The sequence below is a fragment of the Aotus nancymaae genome, unplaced genomic scaffold, assembly GCF_030222135.1.
Source record: "Aotus nancymaae isolate 86718 unplaced genomic scaffold, 86718_ANA_hifiasm-v0.15.2.pri h1tg000014l, whole genome shotgun sequence".
Classification (NCBI taxonomy): Eukaryota; Metazoa; Chordata; class Mammalia; order Primates; family Aotidae; genus Aotus; species Aotus nancymaae.
Window position 1 is genome coordinate 58,499,896 of NW_026988425.1, and position 21,743 is coordinate 58,521,638.

At 36.9% G+C, this 21,743-nt stretch overlaps 1 protein-coding gene across 4 annotated transcripts in view; it reads left to right on the forward strand.

Annotated features, from left to right (window-relative positions):
• RNF180 (ring finger protein 180) overlaps positions 1 to 21,743 on the forward strand; it is a 220,146-nt gene that overhangs the window by 183,786 nt on the left and 14,617 nt on the right. For all 4 annotated transcript variants that reach the window (XM_012462284.3, XM_012462286.3, XM_012462283.2 and 1 more), the window contains exon 7: positions 6,026 to 6,151. In XM_012462284.3, coding sequence (XP_012317707.2) covers positions 6,026 to 6,151 — 126 coding nt within the window. The remainder of the gene's footprint in view (positions 1 to 6,025; positions 6,152 to 21,743) is intronic.

Consider the following 21,743-nt stretch of genomic DNA (forward strand, 5'->3'; position numbering starts at 1 on the left):
TAGGTATAAGACTGCATGGTTAGCTCATGGGCATGCCTCCTTAGGGCAGCCTGCAGGACTGTTTCTCAGGCCCATATTAGGGGTACACAACCATTGGGCATGCCAGGGCTATTCTTTCAGGTGAAGGATGCTGTATGGCTGCTACTCAGGTCCTGAGCATGGACGAATAGCCCTTCTGCTGGCCCAGAGGCATATCAGCTGCTTGGAGGCTCCAGGGCGGTTGTCTCTTCTGCTTAGGGGAGGATATGCAGTAGTTTGGCCAGCTCAAGGGCAGGTTGCCCTGGGTGGGACTGGCAGACTGTTTCTCCAGCTGGAAGTGTGGCAGCAGGGTTTGATTTCCCTACTATGCTTAATCAGAGTCACAGCCAATTCATGCAGCTGGAGTTGTGGCTTTCAGCCACCTGTGTTAGGCTTGGTATAATGAAGATGGGGCCCCAATGCTGGAGACATGCAGAGGCTACTGGCCCCCAGACCAGTGTACTCAGGGGCAGCTCTGGATGATGCCAAGCTGCAGCAGCTTGGCTTACAGGGGGTTGGTATGAGTGGAGCATGCATCATTTGTCCTAATCTTGAGCAATGCAGCTGCATAAATTCCTGGAAGCTTTCCAAACTGGGATCAGGGCTTGCAAGGACTATGGAATTCTCCTATTGTAAGGACCGTAGGTGTTTTGTCAGGGAGATAAGGTCAAGGAATGATCTTCGGCTTACCTTTTCCTGACACAGAAGTCCATCTGGATTCCAAACAGATGTGATTTTGGTCAGGGAGATGGGGCTGCAGAAACCAGGTGCTGCCACACTGCCCTCCTGGACTTCAGTGACTACAGGTGGATCTCCACTCCTCTGCTATACTCCAGCACTCTCCCTTCGACACTCAAGTCAAATCATAACTACTTGTTGTCTTAGTCCTTTCCCATGAGGGGGTGGGGGATGAATGCCAGGTGTCTCTAGTCAGCCGTCTTGCTGGCTTTGTCCTCTAAACTTACTTCCAGAAGATACATACATAAGCATTTGTCAGTATGGGGTGAGATATTCCTGGTTGGCCTCTCCTTTCCCAGCATACAAAACCTATTTTGGACCCAGATTCCACAGGGTGTGCCGTTACTAGTAAACCTTGCAGCTATCACATGGTGAGTACCTGCTATGTCTAAAGAGCTGGCTCTGAGACTTAAACAGTTTGAATTTCTGTGAAACTGATAATTTTCTGTTGAATATAAGCTTTAACAGTAAGCCCAAACTTTAACTTGTGTTGTCCACCTTATAAATAAATATTTTGGGTGCCTCACATGAGTACAAAATGAGTTTTGCCAGAAGGGTCCCTTACAAGTAAGACTTTCTTACCTTCTTGGAAAGGTGCAAAGCAAGCATTGCTCCTGAAGCCCTGAAAATGGTTTTGAGACAGTTTGTGGATTTTTACTGATATACAGCAAGGCAGGTTCAAATGCCAAATATATGAACCCTTCTCCATTCTTATGTAAGGGAAGGATATCAGATGTACTTAGCACAGCATCCTAAGTCAACCATACTCTTCCTACTGTTCAACAATACAAAGAAAACTATATACCGTTGAAAAATAGTAAAACCAATGTATTAAAGGATATGAGTAAAATGAAATTAAAGGTTTTAAAGATCACCTCACAAGATATTACTAAACCAAAAGCTATGTGAAGTATCCAGGATTTAGCATCCGCTGGTAAAGATTATTTCGGTAGAGGTCTCCCTTTTTACACAGATTGCTTACTGGGACTCTGATTCCCAGTCTTGTCTATTCCTTGCAAATGTCCTTTATTGTACATTAATGTCCTGGAGCCAAAGAATGCCTATAAATAAGCATATACAGCACCTATTGAAATTTGGGATAGTTAGATCTCCTCTCAAGCCCAGGACCCATCCTAAACATAGGTATACAATGCAAAACTCTTGAAGTAGTCTATCATTATTATTATTATAACACATTATAAATTTGTCAGATCTTTTTTTGCAGTTTGTATCTCCAGAAAAAAAGAAATACTATGTATCAAACAACAAAGAATGAAGAAGGGAAATGTGAAGAGAAAAAGCTTTCAGAATTATGAGATAATTTTAAATGGGTAAACAAGGCCTTGAGTAATCTGAATGAGATGGCTAGACACACATCTCCTAGTCTTTTAAATTTGAACATAATACTGTTGGGTCCACTTAAATGACTGTGCCTTATATTTATAATAATGTTCTTATCTTCCCCTCCTGAGTAAGACTAAGGCACCCTGAATAAATGTATCAAAACACTTATAACTTTAGAATTATCTTTTGACTAGATAGGATTTAAATGATACTTTGCCTATTATACAGCTTTAACTCCTGCATTTAGAAAAATGCCTGAAACTATTCCTAACATATTTACTTAATTATATGAATTGTTTACATTAAAAGTTACCAATATTTAAGCATAATGCTGAAATCAAAGTTGCATCACCATATTGATGCAATTTCTGGTTTAAAAGTATCCTAGTATGTGTGGTTGTTCTTTTTCAAATTGTGATGTAATACCATGAAACCCCATAGTAATACATCCTGTAATCATGTGAATCCTGATTTTATATAGTTGGTGATTGTCCCCTGCCCTCAGACAAATTAAGAATAGAATTCCTTTATTCTAACAGTCATTGATAGCACACACAAAAATGCTGCTCTTTCCACTGCCACTACAACCACATTTAACTAAATGTATAATTAAAATACACCTTAGATCTTTCCAGGATATTCAGTTTTTTGACTTTTTCTAGCATATTCAACAATATTAAATACTGATTAAATTCAATAAATGTGTTGAAATAAGAAGCATCGACTCTCTAATAGGTAGCATTGGCTGAGGAGGAGATAAAGGTAGTTTTCATCACCCTTTACTCCAAGCCATATGTCCTGGTCTGCCTTCAGATTTTTCTTAGTGTTTCTTCCAGGTAATTTTAGGAGATGTAGTGTTGAATATTGTATTCAACAAAGTTTATATTTGTTGCCAAATTCTGCATTTCCAAATTCAGATGCCACTGAAATGGGGCAACACAGATCTATAGACAGAACAATATCCTTGGATATGGTTAGTAAAGTTTTATAATGGAATGTGATAAACCTTAACATATTTAAATATTTTCAAATAATTTAATTATAGAAGATGACCATTTCATCTAGTGGTTATCAAATCTAGCTGTGCCTCAGAATCACCCAAGCAGCTTGTTAGAAAGCATAGACTCCCAAGTCAAATACATAGTAATTGTGCTTCCACATGTGTGGGTGAGGTGCTAGAATTTGTCATTTTAACAAGCACCCTGGGTGATTTTGATACCCAGCCAAACATTTTGGAATCACTGATCTAGTACAATGCCCTACAGACAGGAATTACATTTAATTCATCTCTGTATTACTAGCTAGATCAGCAAAGTGCCATGCACATAGCAGGTGCAAAATAAATGTTTGCAGGAGATAGGGCAGAAAGTTGGTACAAAGAAAAGTTCTGTGACTTGCGGAAGGTCCTCCAGTTAAGAAGCATTAGAACCCACTTATTTGGCCCAGCAGTGGAGGAACAAGGGCTTCGGGATCCTTTTTTAACCATTTTTCCAAACAAGTGTAATATTAAATCATCCAAAATTGGTCTCATAAGATTATAGTATGGACATGCAGGTGTATATGTTCAACAGTATGATGCAGGTACAATTCCCATCTCATCTTGCAAATTTCAATATAGCAGTTTCTCTAATTTTTAGGCATTATAAAATATTTATAACCCTTTCCTGCTTCAGTGCTTTAATATGAGAGTTTGTTAAATACTTAAAAGTACACTGTGTAGTAAGTTCCTTGAAGCCAGAAAACAAAATGTCACAGACATCACTATTACTTTTACTTCTCTCATCTACCCCCTGGAAAAGTTTGTGGCCAGTTATCAAAACTGCAGGTATTAGATGACTCTTACAAGGCCCTTTTGATCTGTTGTACTAGAATTCAATTACATTTCCAAATAAGTTTTCAGTATAAGAGAGGGTAATGCAATGGCATTCTCCAGTTATTGCATCAGCATTTTAGAACATGGCTGCCAATTTTCCAGAAGGAGGAGGAAGAGGGAAAAGAAAAGAAGGAAGGGAAGGGGAGGAATAATAAGAATCCTTAAGTTGCAAACTCTTCACTTTCATTTGTATTATCTCCCATATGACCCACCACATGGCACATGGATCTCATTTACAAGGGCATTTAGAAAGTTGTGAATCAATTTGCCCAAGAGTTAGTACCACTTACTTGGGGGGATTTTTAACCTCTCAGTAGATATCCTGAATCATAGTCATCTGTTCTTAAGTCCTGCAAAAAGACTAGTATGACTGTAAATGAATATGTTATTTGATAACTTCTTTCATTTTCTTCATCAATATGAATGATACTGACAAGCTCCTTTAACCAAGTGATAGTGTCATGACCATCTTACACTAAGGGGCTATAAATGGACAGTGGGAAAAGTGGACTTTAATAAAACAGCTGTGCATTGCTGTAGAAACCAGTGAGAGAATATCCAACTTGAAATGATCTAACTTTTAAACATATGAAGGATTTTTAAATGCACTAGTCATATCAACCCCCCAGCATACATGATGAGTATTAAAATACCTTTTCTCTAACTTGTATGCTGGTTCATGGGTGTGCGATTGGGAAGGGAGTTAGAGTTGCAGGTTAAATAGATGACTTCGCTCGCCTGGGCTTTTTTTTAATCTTTTCCCTTTTGTTATTAATTGTAAACTTTGTGAATCAGTTTTCCCTTCAAATTTCTTAGGTAAAAATTAATGCAAAGCAGTGATTAAGAAAAATTGAGAAAATTTAATTCAAATCATTTGAGCCAAAGCTTAAGACTTTGAAGTAGGATGGAAACTGAGGAAATGCCACAGGTGATCATTGCAGGATGAAAGTAACAGGGGATGGTTGATGGAAAGCCTAGTTTACTTCTCAGATTAGTAACTAGCTCTGCACTGGCCTAAGAGGTTGTTCTCTGTTAAACAGTCCAACTCAGATCATGCCTTGCTTTCCATGGCTCAGATATAGAGACTTTCTACCATTTAAAGTGAATACCATCATATGTGTTCTCCAGTTGGTCTGTGTGTACTTCAAATGACTATTTCCTTTTTAACTCATTAGTAAGCTTCTGAATGACTATTTTCAAATTTTTTTAATTACCTCAAATCTATAGCAATAGATTCAGTAGATGATCAATCCGTCACATATAGAATGAAATGGATTATGAAGTTTAAACTTCTGAAAGTGTTATTCCTTTTCACCATCACTCCTGAGCCCTGATTACACTCTAGCTATTGTATCACTACACTCATAACACATTATTCCCCTTTTTTGTCTAGCTGTTTATTTCTATCTTTTAGACCAGCAGTCCTCAACCTTTTTGGCATCAGGGACCAGTCTTGTGGAAGACAGTTTTTCCATGGTCTTGAAGCGGGGATGGTTTCAGCATGAAACTGTTCTACCTCGGATTATCATGCATTAGATTCTTATAAGGAGTGTGCTACCTATACTCCTTGCATGCACAGTTCGCAATAGGATTCACCTCCTATGAGAATCTAATGCTGCCACTGATCTGACAGGAGGCGGAGCTCAGGCAGCAATGCTCACTCGCCAGTGGCTCACCTCCTGCTGTGCAGCCCAGTTCCTAACAGGCCCCATTCGTGGCCGAGGGGCTGGGGACTGCTGTTTTAGACTACAGTTGTTTTAACGTCAGGGAAGATATCTTATCCATCATTATGTATTCCATACTACCTGACATAGGAGCTACTTAGTAGATTTATGTTTTATGTGTAGACATGTCAAAGTTGCACCAAATATGAACTTGGGGAAGTTGTATTTGCTTGAGTAAAAAAAAAAAAAAAGTTGAATCTACTTTTGCCTTCATTGACTTAGAGGTCTGAATTTATTATTATCAAAATACTACAGTATTCACTTGTCATTTTCTTGCCATTTTACTCAAATTAATTTCAAAAGCCTCTCTTCTTTTGCTTTATTCTAGAACTGAACAATGCCACAAAAACTTTCTTTACTAAAGAATATTTGAAAATAAAACAAAGCTTTCAGAAATCCAACTCTTCAAAATGGCCCCTACCAAGCTGCAGAAAAGCATTTCATCTTTTTGGAGGTAAGGAATCTAATGCCAAAAAAAAGTCTGATAACTTTGTCTAAGGTCTCTTCTTAAAAGTAACTTCTTCCTGTCTCAGAAATATTAGTGGAAACATATTTTTGTATTGATCAATTTTAAATAAGGATTTTGCTAAGTATCTCCTTGCTAAAAACTACAGATGTACCTGTGAAAAACATAAAGACTATGCAATAAGAGCAAATTTGAAGACTAATGACTAAATTGACTTTACCACACCATCACTGTTGAGTATGTAGATAATGAAAATACATCTCAAAGTATCAGATTTGACAAAAGTCATACTTATAGCAGCAGTGGCCCATCTGAAGTGGCTGCTGCCATGAAGCCAGCTCCAGTGGTGGAGGCACAGCCCACTCCACAGAGCTGGCAGGAGCCAGGAACAGGCAGGAGCCCCACCCTCCTAGGCAAAGCTGCAGCTGCTGAGCCATGGCTCAGAGTACAAGTCATCCTTGTACTCTCAGGGACTGGGGAAGCCCCCTTGCCCCTACACACTCAGAAGTGCCTACGCCCACTGCCTGGCCTCTCCCTACTCCTGGCACCCAGTCCAATTTCAGAGCAAAGTTGAGGCCAAGCCCAGGCACTGTCATGACCCAGCCAGGTGTGCACACACTCAAGGCAGTGCTGACACACTAGCCCCCTGTTCCCTTGGCCCACTCCAAACTTTGGGTGCTGACAAGCATGGGAGGAAGGCTGAGGGGGGCTGAGGGCAGCTCGGCACAGCCTGCAGGCACCCCTTGGCAAGAATAGCCTGGGCACTGTGGGCACTGTGGACGGCAGGTTGATGGTGGCAGGAGGCAGACAGGCTCCTGGGCAGAAAGGGACAGGTCCCCAGTAAAGCCCTACCTTCAAGGCAGGGACAGCTTGAAGACTGGGAGCTGGGCTCTCAGTTCTGTGGACCAGAGTGAGAATTCATGGTGCTTTTTCCAGGCCTGCCCATGGCTGCCCATGAACCACTCAGCATGCACTTTCTCCCCTTTTCAGCCCATAAAATCCCTAGGCTCAGGCAGACAGTTGGACAACTTACCTGCAGATATGGCCTGCCTGTGGATAGGAGCTGCCCACTCTGGGTTTCCTCTCCACTGAGCACTGTAGAGACAACAGGACAACCTGCTGCAGATAGGAGATACCCACTCTGGGTCTCCTGAGAACTGTCCTGCTGCTCAATAAAGCTCTTCTCCACCTTGCTCACCCTCCAGTTGTCTGCATACCTCATTCTGCCTGGATGTGGGACAAGAACTCGGGACCTGCTGAATAGCAGGACTAAAAGAGCTATAACACAATAAGGTCTGAAATACACCCCCCGCCATGAAACACACTCGCCATGTTGTGGGCAAGAGAAGAGTTGTGGCCCTTTGGGGAACTCAGATGTAGAGAATCCCTGAGCCAGGGTTATGACACCCTCTTTGGGGTTCTGCAGTTCTTGGAGTCACCAAGCTTCCTGGCACCACTATATTTCCCTCGTTCAGACTCAGGTGCCCGCAGCAGAAGCCACATAAAGTATATCTGGTCTAGCCACAGCCTCACACAGAGCTGGCACCTGGAGCTACCTGCCTCACCACAGCAGCCAGCATGCCTGGCTGTGCACAGTGGCTGGACCTCACGCTTGGTCAACCACACACTCCTCGCCACCCTACGCCTGGCTCGCACTTGGCAGGTGTGGGATCTGAGCCGGTAGTAAAAGCCGAGCACAGCCTGCCTGGCCAAGTGGGTGGAACAAGCCCAACAGGCACAAGCAATACTCAGGCAGAAGGTGTCGCCGGCACAAGAGGTTTCCAGCTGGTGAGGTGACAACCTAGGGATCCTATGACAATATTTGACAAAGGCTCTAGTACTCTGTATAAAGATTCCTAATAATGCATTCATTAGCAAAAGCTAAATTTATTTGATTTTAAATAAATTTATTTATTTAGCTTTAAGACACCTGACAAGGCTCTGTTAGTGTTCTAAACTTGTGGGACAACTATATTTTATAGTTGCACACCTCTAAGACAACCTGACAAGGCTCTGTTACTTTCTACTTGTTCTAAACTTGTGGGATAAGTTTAGAACAAGTAGAAAGTAACAGAGCCTTGTCAGGGTGTCTTAGAAGTGTGCAGTGGTTGAGGAATACTAATTTCTGGCTTCAGGTCTAAGTATCAGCATGACTTCAAAGGTATCATAGGATCTATTTTTGATCTTGTAAAATAGGAATAATTATGTCTTCCCCACCTAACTAATATAGTAGTAAATATTAAATGTGCTAATGTGAAAGTAGATTCCAAATTTTAACTGATTGGACTATATAGATATAAGGAATAAAGGTAATATAATCTCTTATACCTTTTTCAGCTTTGGGAATTTGTTACTGTATGAGCATACAATATGGACATAACATATAATTTCATCTTTTATGAAACCACAGTTTATCACAGCATGAACTACTGTGCAGTTTTCATTATTTACCAATTTATGACAGTACAGGACCTGGTAGGAAAAATCCAGATATGAGGAACTATGATCTTCAGGGAACAGAAGGAACTTCTGCATAAGACCAACAAGATCAGTACAGCAATAACCAACATCAAAAGGAGATAGAAGGAGAGCCCCTATGGTTGTGGCAAAAGATAAATTAGTGCATAAAATGACTAATCTCAAAGAAAGTTATATAAAAACCGATATAAGTTTACACAGTGATTTGAATGAAGAAAATAGTTTAAGGGCATTAATAAGCACATCCTACTTTATAAAGTAGTCAGTCACTATAAAAACTTAATATCTAGAAATTTGGTATAGACATGTTTTTTTTATTTATTTATTTTTTTGAGATGAAGTCTGGCTCTGTTGCCCAGGCTGGAGTGCAGTGGTGCGAACTCTGTTCACTGCAACCTCTACCTCCTGAGCTGAAGCAATTCTCCTGCCTCAGCCTCCCAAGTAGCTGGGATTACAGGCACCCGCCACCATGCCCAACTAATTTTGGTATCTTTAGTAGAGACTGAGTTTCATCATGTTGGCCAGGCTGGTCCTGAATAATGAATGACCTCAGGTGACCCACCTGCCTTGGCCTCCCAAATGCTGGGATTACAGGTGTGAGCCACTGTGCCCGGCCATAGATAGGTTTTAAATAGGTCACATTTAGCCCCCAAAATAGGAAATCAAATATAAGAAAAAACTAGTCTTAAAGTATTTCATACCTAAGAAAAAGTTTATCATTTCAAGTGTGTTCTTTAAAATAATCCCTTGTGTATCCTACCTTCTACCCTACACCCAAATTCTAAAAGAATGAAGTACCTTCACAATTACTCTATTTTCCCCTGTCTTTTTGTATTCTGAGGTAGTACAGAAGCTATAATTTAAGCAGTTGCTTCTTTGTGATTTCATCTTATTTGTCTTCCCCATTGGAGTTCCAAAGAACTTAATTTTTTAAATGTGTGTTTATGAGGAGAGTCAAAGTAGCATTATTATACCACCCAACATAAGAAATATATATATATTCATTCTATCAGTAGCTCAGCTGAGCTGGACAAGAGCTGAGTTTTCAGGTGTCTGGAGTAGCCTATTAAAGCAACAAGCCAAAATTGAAAGAGTTAAGCCTTTAATCATTTACTGCAATAATATAAGCAAGAGTCTAAAACCAGAGGAAATGCTGAGTCCTCCTGTTCTATTATCTCATGCAATAGTACACACTCGTCCAGGGCCACATAGAGCAGGGCAGAAGTAAAGGTTCACTCACTGTTGAGAATGCCCCAAACAAAAGCCTCCAGCAGTTTTTCAGACCCTGAGGTCAGGAGGATTGGCAAAGAGGAAAGGCTAGGGGTGGTAAAGCACTGGGTACTGAGTCAGAGTGGAGAAAAGTGTTTCCGCCTCCAACCTCCATAAGAAAGACTTTGTAGAGGCATGGAAAGACCTCCAACCAAGCCTTCAGATAAATATAACTAGTAACAAAGGTGCTGGGAATAGGAATATAAATATGTGAATGTGTACATGCAGCCAGGGGCGACTGAGAACTTGACTGCAGCTCCCTTCAGAGACTGTAATGCACTTGTTGTACACCAAATCTGGCTTTCTCCCATGAATCCTGCCAGATAAAGCCTTTGTAATGGTCTGTTGAGGCCTGAAAAAAATCACACATAGGATTTTAATCAGGAACTGGACTCCTCAATTACCAGTATTATTGAAGCACCTTCTGTAGTTCTCCTTTGTTTACCCCTTGCTTCCCCTGACTTGTGTATTTATCATTTCTTTGTATGAAGTATACATACATGTACTTAATCATGTTATTTAATTTTGCTTTTAACTTTTATAGTGGTAGCAATGTATATATTCTGCTTTGCTTTGTCATTCAGTATGTTTCTGAAATTCATCCATTTCAGTAAGTATAGCCACATTCTTTTTACTACTACACTGTAGTGAATTATGTGAAAATACCCCAACCCAACTTATCCATTCTCCTGTTGGTGAACAATTGAGTGGTCCAATTTTTATTATAAACAGTGTTGCTATAAACAGTCTTGTGATGTCTCCTGGAGCATAAGAGTTTCTCTAGAATAAAGACCAGCAGAAACTGGCTGGGTCATAGGAAAACCACATCTTTTTAACTTTATAACCTAGCCCAAACTGTTTTCCTAAATGACTGTGATGAAAAATCACCAGCTTTGACTACCACATTTGGTATTTCCAGTCTTTTAGATTTCATTAATTTCATAGGTATAAAATGATATCTCATTGGGGTTTTAATTTCCATTACTGTGAGTATTGATGGGGGTTGAACATAGCTTTATATGTGTATTGACCATTAAATTTCTTCATCTGTGAAATGCCTTTTCACAAATTTTATTTTTCTATTGATTGTATTTCTACTGTTTGGAAGTGTTAAAATATTTTCTAGTGACTTTTTTTTCTGTTAATTATATGAATGGCAGCTGTTGTCTCTTTTTACTTTGATATATTTTAATGAACTGTAGTTCTTCAGTTTCTTTACCATCTTTTTGGTGTATACTTAAGAAATTCTTCCCTTTCCCCAGGGTCATAAAGATATTTTCCTATGTATTTTTCAAATAGTTTTAAAGATCTTTGAAATTGATTTGTGTTAATATAGTTTTTTACTGGATCATTTCTTTGTTGTAGGTAGAGACCCAGTTTCTTCGGCTATTTTTCATACCACCATTTGTTGAAAATAATTTGTCATTTCCTCACTGATCTACAGTACTAATCTGGCATATTTTAATTTCCACATGTAGCTCTGTTTTGAGGTCTTTGAGACCACTGATATAATTTTTTGTTCCTATAACAATACCATACTATCTCAGTTACTAAAAACTTTATAAGTCTTTATATTCCCCCTTCCAATTTGTTTCACTGCAAGAGTGTCTTGGCCATTTTTTTGCCCTTTGCTCAATTTTTAAATCATCCTGTCTAGTTGCATGAAAAACTATGTTCTACTTGGGAAATGGGGTCCTATTAAATGTTTAAATCAATTTGGGGAATATTGATACCTTCAAGTAAAAATTCTATCCTTTAATGTGGTTTATCTCTTCATTTGTTTAGATCTCCTTTGATGTCCTATAATAAAGTTTTATAATGTTTTTATAAATATCTTGCACACATTTTGGCTAGATTTATTCCCATGTACTTGCTATGTTGTCCTCTTCTCTTTTTTGAAAATTCAGTGCAGAAAAAATTGTCCCAGTCACACAATTTATGGCTACCATCATCACTGTTCCACGTACTCATTTGTTTTCTGTGCGTATATCTTTAATTTATGAAAATGGTCTTATATATTTCATTGTTTCTCTTTTTCACCTAGCACTGGCCTTTTAAATCCATTCAAGTGGCTATGTGTACCTCTAATCTGTGACTTCTAATTAATGCTCTACTAAGGGGTGCACTGACCATACTTTATCTATTCACTGTCTAGAATACTTCCAACTCTCTGCCACAATATATCTCTAATGAACATCCTAGTGTGGACTGTGAATATCTACTTGGTATATAGACTCTAAAGCAGAATGTCTAGGTCATAGAATATGAGTACACTTGACTAAATAGTGCCAACAGTTTTCCCACATGACTAGCCTAGACACCTATTAGCAGTGTGTAAGGTTGGGAAAAATTTGCACTATGGAAAATAACAAGTGTTGGCAGATAATGAGAATTAGAAACCCTCATTATTTTGATTTACATTCATCTGATAATAATTTAAGATCATTTAAAATACTTATTAGCCTTTCAGATGACTCTTTTGTAATTACTTTGCTTATTTTACTAAGGAGGTTTCTGCCCTTATTGGTTTTATAACATTTCTTTCATATTCTAGATACTAATCTTTTATCCACTTTAGACATTACAAATTTATTCTGCCATTTTTATCATCTACATATTGTTTGTCCATGGTATCTTTCATTGTAAGGAATTCTTAACTTTGATGTTACTTTTTTTTTTTGCTTTGTGTCTTAAATTTGTATTTAAATTCTTCCCTAATTCCCAGACGAGAAAGGTTTTCACTTTGATTTTGTTGTTGTTGTTATCTGAAACATGGTCTCACCCTATTATCCAGACTGGAGTGCAGTAGTATGATCACAGCTCATTGCATCCTCAACCTTCCAATTCAAGTGATTGTCCCACTTCAGACTCCTGAGAAGCTGGGACTATAGGAGCATGCCACCATGCATGGCTTGTTTTTGTATTTTTTGTAGATACAGTGTCTCACAATGTTGCCTAGGCTGGTCTTGAACTCCTGGCTCAAGCAATCCTCCTCCCTTGGCCTCCCAAAGTGCTAGGATTACAGACATGAGCCACCATGCCTGGTCTCACTTAGATTTTTTTGAACATTTTTTTTTTGTAGTTTTACTTTTCACATTTAGGTCTTTATCTAGAATCCTCCCTTTATGTTTTGTTACAAAGGGTTCAACATCTGTTTCTTTTCATACAATAGCCTACTTTTCTGAATATCATACAATCTTGCTGAGATTTTTATATGGTTTCCTATTGTTTTCTAGAAATATATTGATATTGGTATGTTGATATCATACTTAACCTTATGAAATTATCTTTTTAAGTCTAATTATTTATAAGGTTTTTGGGGCTTTCATTGAAGACAATATTATCCTAAATAAGGACAGTTTTGTATCTTTCCATTTCATGCATATGCCTCTTTCTCTTTTTATTTGCCAGACTTTCTGAGCTAGGACTTCTGTTTGATTTTGAACAGAAAAAGTGATCATAGCATCCTGATTTTAAAAGGAATGCTTTTAATATTTACAAGTAGGTATAATTGTTGCTCTGTATTCTTGGTAGGTACCCTCCATCAGGTTTTAAGAATGTTCTCATCTGTTCCTAATTTCAAATACCTGTAGTTTTTCTTGAACGGAGTTTAATTTTGTGAATGTTTTTTCAGAATTTCTTAAAATGCTAATATGGCTTTACTTCCTCAATTTGTTAATGCACTGAATCATATTAATAGATTGTAATTGATGTTCTAATGTTAGGACATTAGAACACTGCTAGATTTGGTTTGCTAATATTTTGTTTCAGAATTTTACTTATATATTTATGAGTAAAATTGTATTTATTTTTTATACTGTGTTTTGTAAATTTCTTCCTAAGTCAGTTTACATATCTTTTTGCTCAGAATTTTTTTATTTTTGTTTGAAATTTGTTGGCCTTTGTTTATAATATTTTAATATATTTTAATCTCTCTTGTTTATCTGCAGAGAGATATACGAGAGATACTCTACTCTGCAGAATAAGTGACACTATTTGTCAATTTTATCATTCCATTTAAATTACCAAATTTGAGAATTGACTATTGTATCTTTATTTTCTATACATTTCTGTTCTTTATTAAATCGTTTGTTACCGTCTTTGAATTTATTCTGTTCTTTTTATACCATATTAAGGTGACTTTCTAATCAATTTGCATCCTTTTTACTTTATTTATTATTATTGTTCAAGGCTATAAATTTCCCTCTCATGTATTTATTCCTCATTTCTAATTATTTTTATAATAAACCACATAATCACATACTAGTTGAATCATCTTGATTAAAAATAACAGAATTGTAAAAAATCAGGGTTATGTTGGAAAGTTAGCATCTGTGATTTCAAGTTTATCACACTATTTCATATAAGATGTCATCTATGCAACATTAATAGGTTCCCTAAGAAATTTACTTCTTAGTTTTTCATGGTTGGTAGATGGAAGATGGAAAGGGAGTATCTTATGGGAAAAAATAGACATTCCCATAAGTGCTTTTGGCTTCACAAAATTAGTGTTTTTTTCACACAAAAATAATTTGCAAAAACAAACAGTTATAGATTTCCTAATCAAAGAAGCTTATATAAGGTCTTGAACTCAGGCATAAAACTAGCTAATACTTGTCCTTTTCACCCTATGAAGTGTCTTAGATATATTAATAACTAAACAGACATGTTTTAAATTTTTTCTTCAGACAAATACATATTTCATGTATTGATACATAAAATGGGTAATATGAAAAGGAATGGAAATATTCTAGATAAATGTCAGCTAGCACTTGAAAAACTTTTATCAGATACTAATTGCACTGATGATTCTGTCAGTTGTAATTCCTTTCCCTGATATACCTACCATTTCCAGGCATTTAATCCTCAGTTTATTTGAAAGTATCCAATTGACAGGGTTTCTATCTATGCTATGTTAGTTTATTCCCTTAGAAACCAATCATTCATACATATGTAATTACATAGTGTATGTATACACACATACATACACAAAGCAAAGTAGCAAAGAGGTTTCACTAAATCATTTTTGTAAAAAGTTCTACATTGTTGAATTTCTTTTCTACACATACTGAAGTCAAAGGAATTTTTAACAAGAATTAAGAATTCCATGTCTTAATTTTACTCACTGTAATGAAAACATGCAACTGAAATGCAGGTGTCTGATATGCATTTGTGACCGACCATTCATCCATTTTTCATGAAAGCCTAGGGAATTGTTTTATTTGGTCATTAGTTTGTCTGAAGGTGTTAGATTGGTGCTGCAAGTTTAAACATGTTCAGTATAAATCAGAGAACTCCACATGGAAAAAAAAAAGATTATCTCTAATAGAAAACAAAACAGTACATGCTTACACAGCATGAGTGTGAATATAACCCAGAAATCTGCCTTCTCAGAAAATAGGAGGTAAGTCAGAGAAAATTTTAAATATGCTGTGGACTAGGGGCTGCCTTGGAGCAGAAAGATACATTAACCCTTACATTTCCTCTGAAACTACAAAAATTTTGTTCACAAGATAATTTTTTAAGAGGCCTGCAAATTCTGAACTTTTTCTTTCTTTTTAGTTTGGCAGAATCAGGCTCTACTTTTTTACACAGTTTAGAATTTCAGAATCCTTTTGCTTCTCTATTAAGTTTATGATCCAAATGACCTATAATGCAAATTGTACATTTTGTTCGAGTATCACCACTTCTAACTTATTTTAAAAAATTATGAGCAGTGTTTCATTCTCTCCTTTCCTCCCTCCCTCTTTCTTTACCTCCTTTCCTCTCCCTTTACCTCCCTCTTTCCCTGTGACTCTTCCTTTTGCGCACACTCTCATGATTTTTATTATTTATTTCAGATATATAGAACTTGCTTATTAATTCCATATTAAATTAGATGTTGGTAGGATATGATGCCTTCAGTTTAAAGCACTTGCATTTATAAGTGCACATGTATGCTTGTGCAATAAAAATTCAACCATTAACCACAAAACTTCTGAAATTGGCACAAGAAACAAATTCTCCTGGTGTGAAAGGGCAGCCGTGTAGTCTTGACTTTAGCCCTGATCTTACAGTTTTAATAATGTGTCCCAAGATAATGCTTTACCTAACTACCCTGCAGAATAAGTGACACCAAGTAAAAGTGTTCAAAGATATAATAAGATGACTCTGATACTGGATTTTTTTAAACCTTGATGAAGAAAGGGTAGTGAAGGATGTCAGTATAGCTCCTAATTCAAACTAGACTGTTGATATCAGTAAATGGTGTCATTTAATTTAAGAACAATTTTTCAGAAATGTTCAAGTGTTCTACAGTTTGATCTCTGTTGGGGCCATGGTCAATATATGTACACATTGTGTATCATTGTGGGAAATTGCGGCCAATCCTGGTATAGAATATGAAGATTGAGTATACAGGCCTTAAGTGAGATGGTGGAAAACCTACTCCATTTCTGGGAGACTTCATGGTAGGTGTAAGTGTAGGTTTATCCTGTTCTACAATCATGAAGAGTAGAGTGCTCTTGGGGTGATGGTGGGTATCACTCCCAGGACACAGAGGTGAGCAAAGAGTGCAAAGGTATGCTGAGGATGAGTCCATGTCTGTGCAATGGCTGCAGGTTATTCTTGATGTTGTGTCACACCTTTTATCCCAAATGATCAAAAAAATCTCATGAAAAGTTACAGCAGATCTCTTCTATACAACATTTGAGACACAGTAGCAAAAGGGGGTTCAGGGCTGTCCTCTTTGGTGTTTCAACACTAGAAGAGCAGAAATCTCATTTGATCATCAGCAGCAAAGATGGAATTGGCAGACAAGGAGGCCAGATTAGAGGGATGAATGTGACCTGATTCTGAGTACAACAATGAGAAAACCACCACAGAACTCTGAGAAAGAGCAGGGACAGATATAAGTCAAGTATATCATTTCTGGCAACAATAGAAGTGGGAATTTCTGCTTCTGAGTAGGATATAGTAAGTGGTGGTAAGCCATCAGTCTCTGTGCAGATATCTGGGGAAAATTATAAATTATAAAAGTCATATTTACAAATAAATTTGAGAGCTATGGAATTGAAGACTGGGTGAATTAAAACTCCAGTATGGTCAAAGCCCCTTAGGAAAGCTAATATTGTCACCTCTTTGCTTTACTGGGAGTATTTTTTGAGTCTAAGCATTAGTCTAACCATAGGCAGAGGACTCTAGAAGGGGGAGGAGAAATCAGCAGAAGTTTTGATAACCATAGAGACTGACATGTCAGATTGGAAGAGGAGTTCAAACATATGGCTGATTTTCCACCTGAGACATTTGCTAAGAGCTTTTGGGAGTACAAAAGGCTAAAAAAGTTGGCTAAAAACAACAGAATGAAATCTTTTGCAGTCTCAAAGTTTAGGAATCATGTTATCCTATATGAAGGGACCTATTAACAGATACATAGCAACATCCACAACCTCAGAAAAGCACAGCTTTCAGATTAGAGGAGCTAGGGACCTTAGAAACTGTTAAGCAAAAAATACAGAGAACCGTGCTTTAGTAAGGGGTCTAGACATGAAAAACAGAACACACTGAACACAAAAAATTTTCTGCAGTCCCATTGTGAACTTCATAGTGCTTTGGAGATAAAGTCCCATTAAAGGAATGAGGCTGCAATAAACATAGCATATAGGTCATGTGTCCTTAAGACATTTGAAATTCAATTGAGTACGATGAAAGTGCAACCTAACTTCGAACCCAACCATGCTTATTCATTATTAGATTGAGGGAATGAGCCTCTTACTCTATCTGCCTGACAAAAGAAAGGTCCAGTACTCTCTGAAGGAAAATATCAACTTCAGTTTCCATGGATCTTTCATATAGTAAAAAATTATGATATATGAAAGGGTTAGGAAAATGTGACCAATAATCAAAAGAGAAAGTACAAAATAGAAACACATTTCCCCATTGATCTAGATGTTGGAGTTAGAAGACTAGGACTTTAAAATAACCATTTAGGAAAAAAAAAAAAAATCAGTGAAAATAGAGAAAAAGAATAGATAAAAAGGTAAAAACTGCCAATAGAAAATAGAAGCTATAAAAAAATTAAACAGCCTGGGACTACAAAGTGCAATAGCTGAATTAAAATGCATTATATGGGTTTGACAGCAGACTGTGTGGGACATAATCTGTTGAATATGTATAATTGGAGACCCTGAAGGAGAAAGAAGGGAATAGAAAAAATATATCGGAAGAGCTAATTGTCAAGAATTTTCCAAAACTGAAGACAGACATCAGTACATATTGAAAACTCTCAGCATAGCCTAATTAGGATAAACAGAAAGAAAACCATATCTAGAGACATCATCCAGAACAGTCAAACTGCTGAAATCAAAATATAAAGAAAACATTTAGAAAAGTGTTACCTTCACAGAAGCAAGGATGACTGACTTGAACAGAAACCACAGGACCAGACAGCGGAATAACATCTTTAATGTGCTCAAGGAACATTAAAGATGCTATTTAATCCTTACTGCTAACCAAGAATTCTTTACCTAGCAAAAATATCCTTCAAAAATGAAGGTTAAATAAAGACATTCCAGGCATCCAGTAGACCTACACTATAAGAAAAACTAAAAGTATTTCCTTAGAACAAAAGAAAAGGATCCTAACTGGAAGCACAGAACTTCAGCAAGGAAGAACACCAGAAAGGGTAATTATGTGGGTAAATATGAATAAATGTTATCTGTTTATAATGACAATAATATCTGGTGAGTTTAAACATAGAAAATGAAAGATATGACAGTTATTGCAATATGCTATATGCTGTGTGCAAAAACGGTGAAAGTGGTAAATGGAGTTAAAATGTTTTAAGGTTCTTACATTGTTTGTGACAAAAATACTAATTTAGAGTATACAGTCATAAGTAAAAGTTGCATAGTTACTCACTGTAGTAATCTACTCAAGGAAAAATGAATAAATGTATAATTAAAAAACTAACAAGGACGGCTCACTGCAATTCTCTGGACTTCCTCCCCAAAACCCATAATCCCAGTTGACTCATGGGGAATATATAATGACTCTAATAATAATGTAATAACATTGGCTAACTAATCGTGGCATATACTATATTAATATTAATAAGGGAAATTGAGTGTGAAGTATACAGGAACTCTGTACTGTGTTTAACTTTTCTGTGAACATAAAATTATTCTAAAATAAAACACTTATCAAAAACAAAAAGCTAATAGATGGGAACAATATAAAAGTACTTGGTTGATCCATAAGAAAGCAGTAAAAGAAATACAAAATAATAAAGATCAGATACAACAAATAAACAAATGTAAGCATTAAAAATTCATACTAAAATAGATTGGCAGATAGGTTAAAAACAACAAGAACCAATGGTGTTTATAAGAGACAACATTTAAATATAAATACACAGAAAGGTTGGAAGTATAGAAAATTATATATATGTAAACAGTAATCAAAAGAAAGCAGCTGTGGCTATGTTAATATAAAAAAATTAGACTTAGTGAACAGGAATTACTAGAAAAAAAGGAATATTTTATGGTAATAAAGGACGCAATTCCATAGGAAAACATAAAACCATAAATTTGCATGCAACTTAGTTTCAAAATATGTAAAAAAAAGTTTAAATGTCAAAAAAAATGTAAAACAAAAGTTGACAGAATTAAAACAAGATATAGATATAAATCCACTATCACAGTTGGAGATTTCAACACATCTCTCTCAGGAACTGCTAGAAAAAAAAAGAAAAACACGCTTACTCAACAATGGTGTACGGGATCCTTCACCTGTGAAGAGTAGTGGCTAATCTGAAAGGTTAGGGCTTGTGTTATCAGTAGCTTGGGTCTTTGTGTTCAAAGTCCGTGCTTTGGAGTAGAATTACTTACTTACATCCCTTTCACTTCTACTTCCTGTACTGTAGCATAGTGGTTGCCCTTGCACTTTCTCTCTGAATCCAGGAAAGGCCTCTTTTAGCCAATTCACTCTTCACATTCTCTTCTGCTTGTTACAGGTTAAATGACAGTAACCTGCCATCTGTTTCTGAGTTCTACTTTATGCAGCTGAGTTGATTGAATAAATAGACTGAGACTTCAGTCTGTAGGCTTAGTTCTGTATCTTACTATTTATATAGACCCCAAGATGAAGGGTAGAGAAGGGAACAAGAAGCCCCTCCTTCAAGCCAGTTAACCAATAAACCTTGCATTTAGGAGACTACTGGTGATTGCCTATATTAATAAAAGCAGTGTTTTGTTTCTCATTTGGCTAGTGATCCATTCACCAGACTCTAGATAATGCAATTTGCAAGGTATAATTTATAAACTTAACTTATAGCCCCCTAAAGGGTTTCTAGCCCACATCATCATAGAGAATTATCCATCTGAGTTTATGCACCTCCAGCACTCTTCTAATTTAGGAAAGCAATGAGAGCTTTAAAATCAGGGATCCCATACTGCCCAACTCCAGGAAGCACTTTTTCCCTAGTTGTAATACGAAGGGTGCCCTCTGGAGTTGTGCAGTGCACAGCAGTAGTGTCCATATATGGCACTCTGTGTCTTATCCTCTTTCCTGATAAACAGGGTTTCCACTTAGTTTTGGCTTCTTGATCCTGAGGAATGCCTCTCACTGGAAAGATAACTATCCATAGGGGGCATTTCTTGGTCTCTGGGCACAACTTTATCAGGAAATACCATAATAACTCCAACATTGTAGAAAAATAATGGAGAGATAGTAAATAAAATAAATTTTAAATGTATTAATTAAAGATGGATTGAAGAAATGCCATCTATAGTCTAAGCAATTTCTTAGTGAAATTTTCCACAACATTCAGATCTAAATGATTTGAAAGCTAGGATTTCTTTTTAAAGGCTGGGCCACTTCCAGTCAACCACACTCATAGCACTTGTCATGACAGATGCAAAAAGGAACACATTATAAACAATTTGCTTTTCTTCATGTAAGTTAAGGATTGGATAATTATATAACTCACATTACTGACCAAACCCCTACTATTATGCATGAGCCATTATTCTGAATATATGTAAAATCTTATAAATTTATTTTAGAACCAAAAAAATCCTTAAATTTGGAAGGAATTTTTGTTCTGATTTTTTATGTGTGTGAAGTACAATTATATTGGTAGTTAAAATATTTTTCAAAATGGCATGAAATAACCAGCTTCTAGGAAATTACAGTTTGTAATCATTGATTTATTTCTAGGGAAAGTAAAATGTGAATTTCTCAGATTAATTTCAAATCAATCAAATGAGCATTTAGTTTGATGATACTAATAAAGTGGTAAAGAACTTCCAGGAGAGAGAACCATCAGCATTCATAATCTTAATCTAAAATTTCAGGAATTGGGCTTCCCAAAATAGAGCAACTACAAAACAAGACCATTATTATGAAACAGAACTTTTCATCTAATCTTGGAAAATTCCAGGGTCTTCAACTCACATTGGCAGATGGGGAAAAAAATGCACAAGGGAAGACAAGAGCTAAGGTTTGGTTTGGTTTTTTTTTTAAACAAAAAACAATTCTGGCTACTATTTTCTTTTTTTTTTTTTTTTTCTGGCATAGAGTTTCGCTTGTCACCCAGAAGTAGTGCAATAGCACAATCTCAGCTCACTGCAACCTCCCTCTCCCAGGTTCAAGCGATTCTCTGTACTCACCTCCACCCCCAGCTAATTTTTATATTTTTAGTGGAGATGAGGTTTCATCATGTTGGCTAGGCTGGTCTTGAACTCCTGACCTCAAGTGATCCACCCGTCTTAGCCTCCCAAAGTGCTAGGATTACAGGTGTGAGCCACGGTGCCTGGCCTAGTTTCTGTTCTTTCATATTTATGGCCTTGACTGA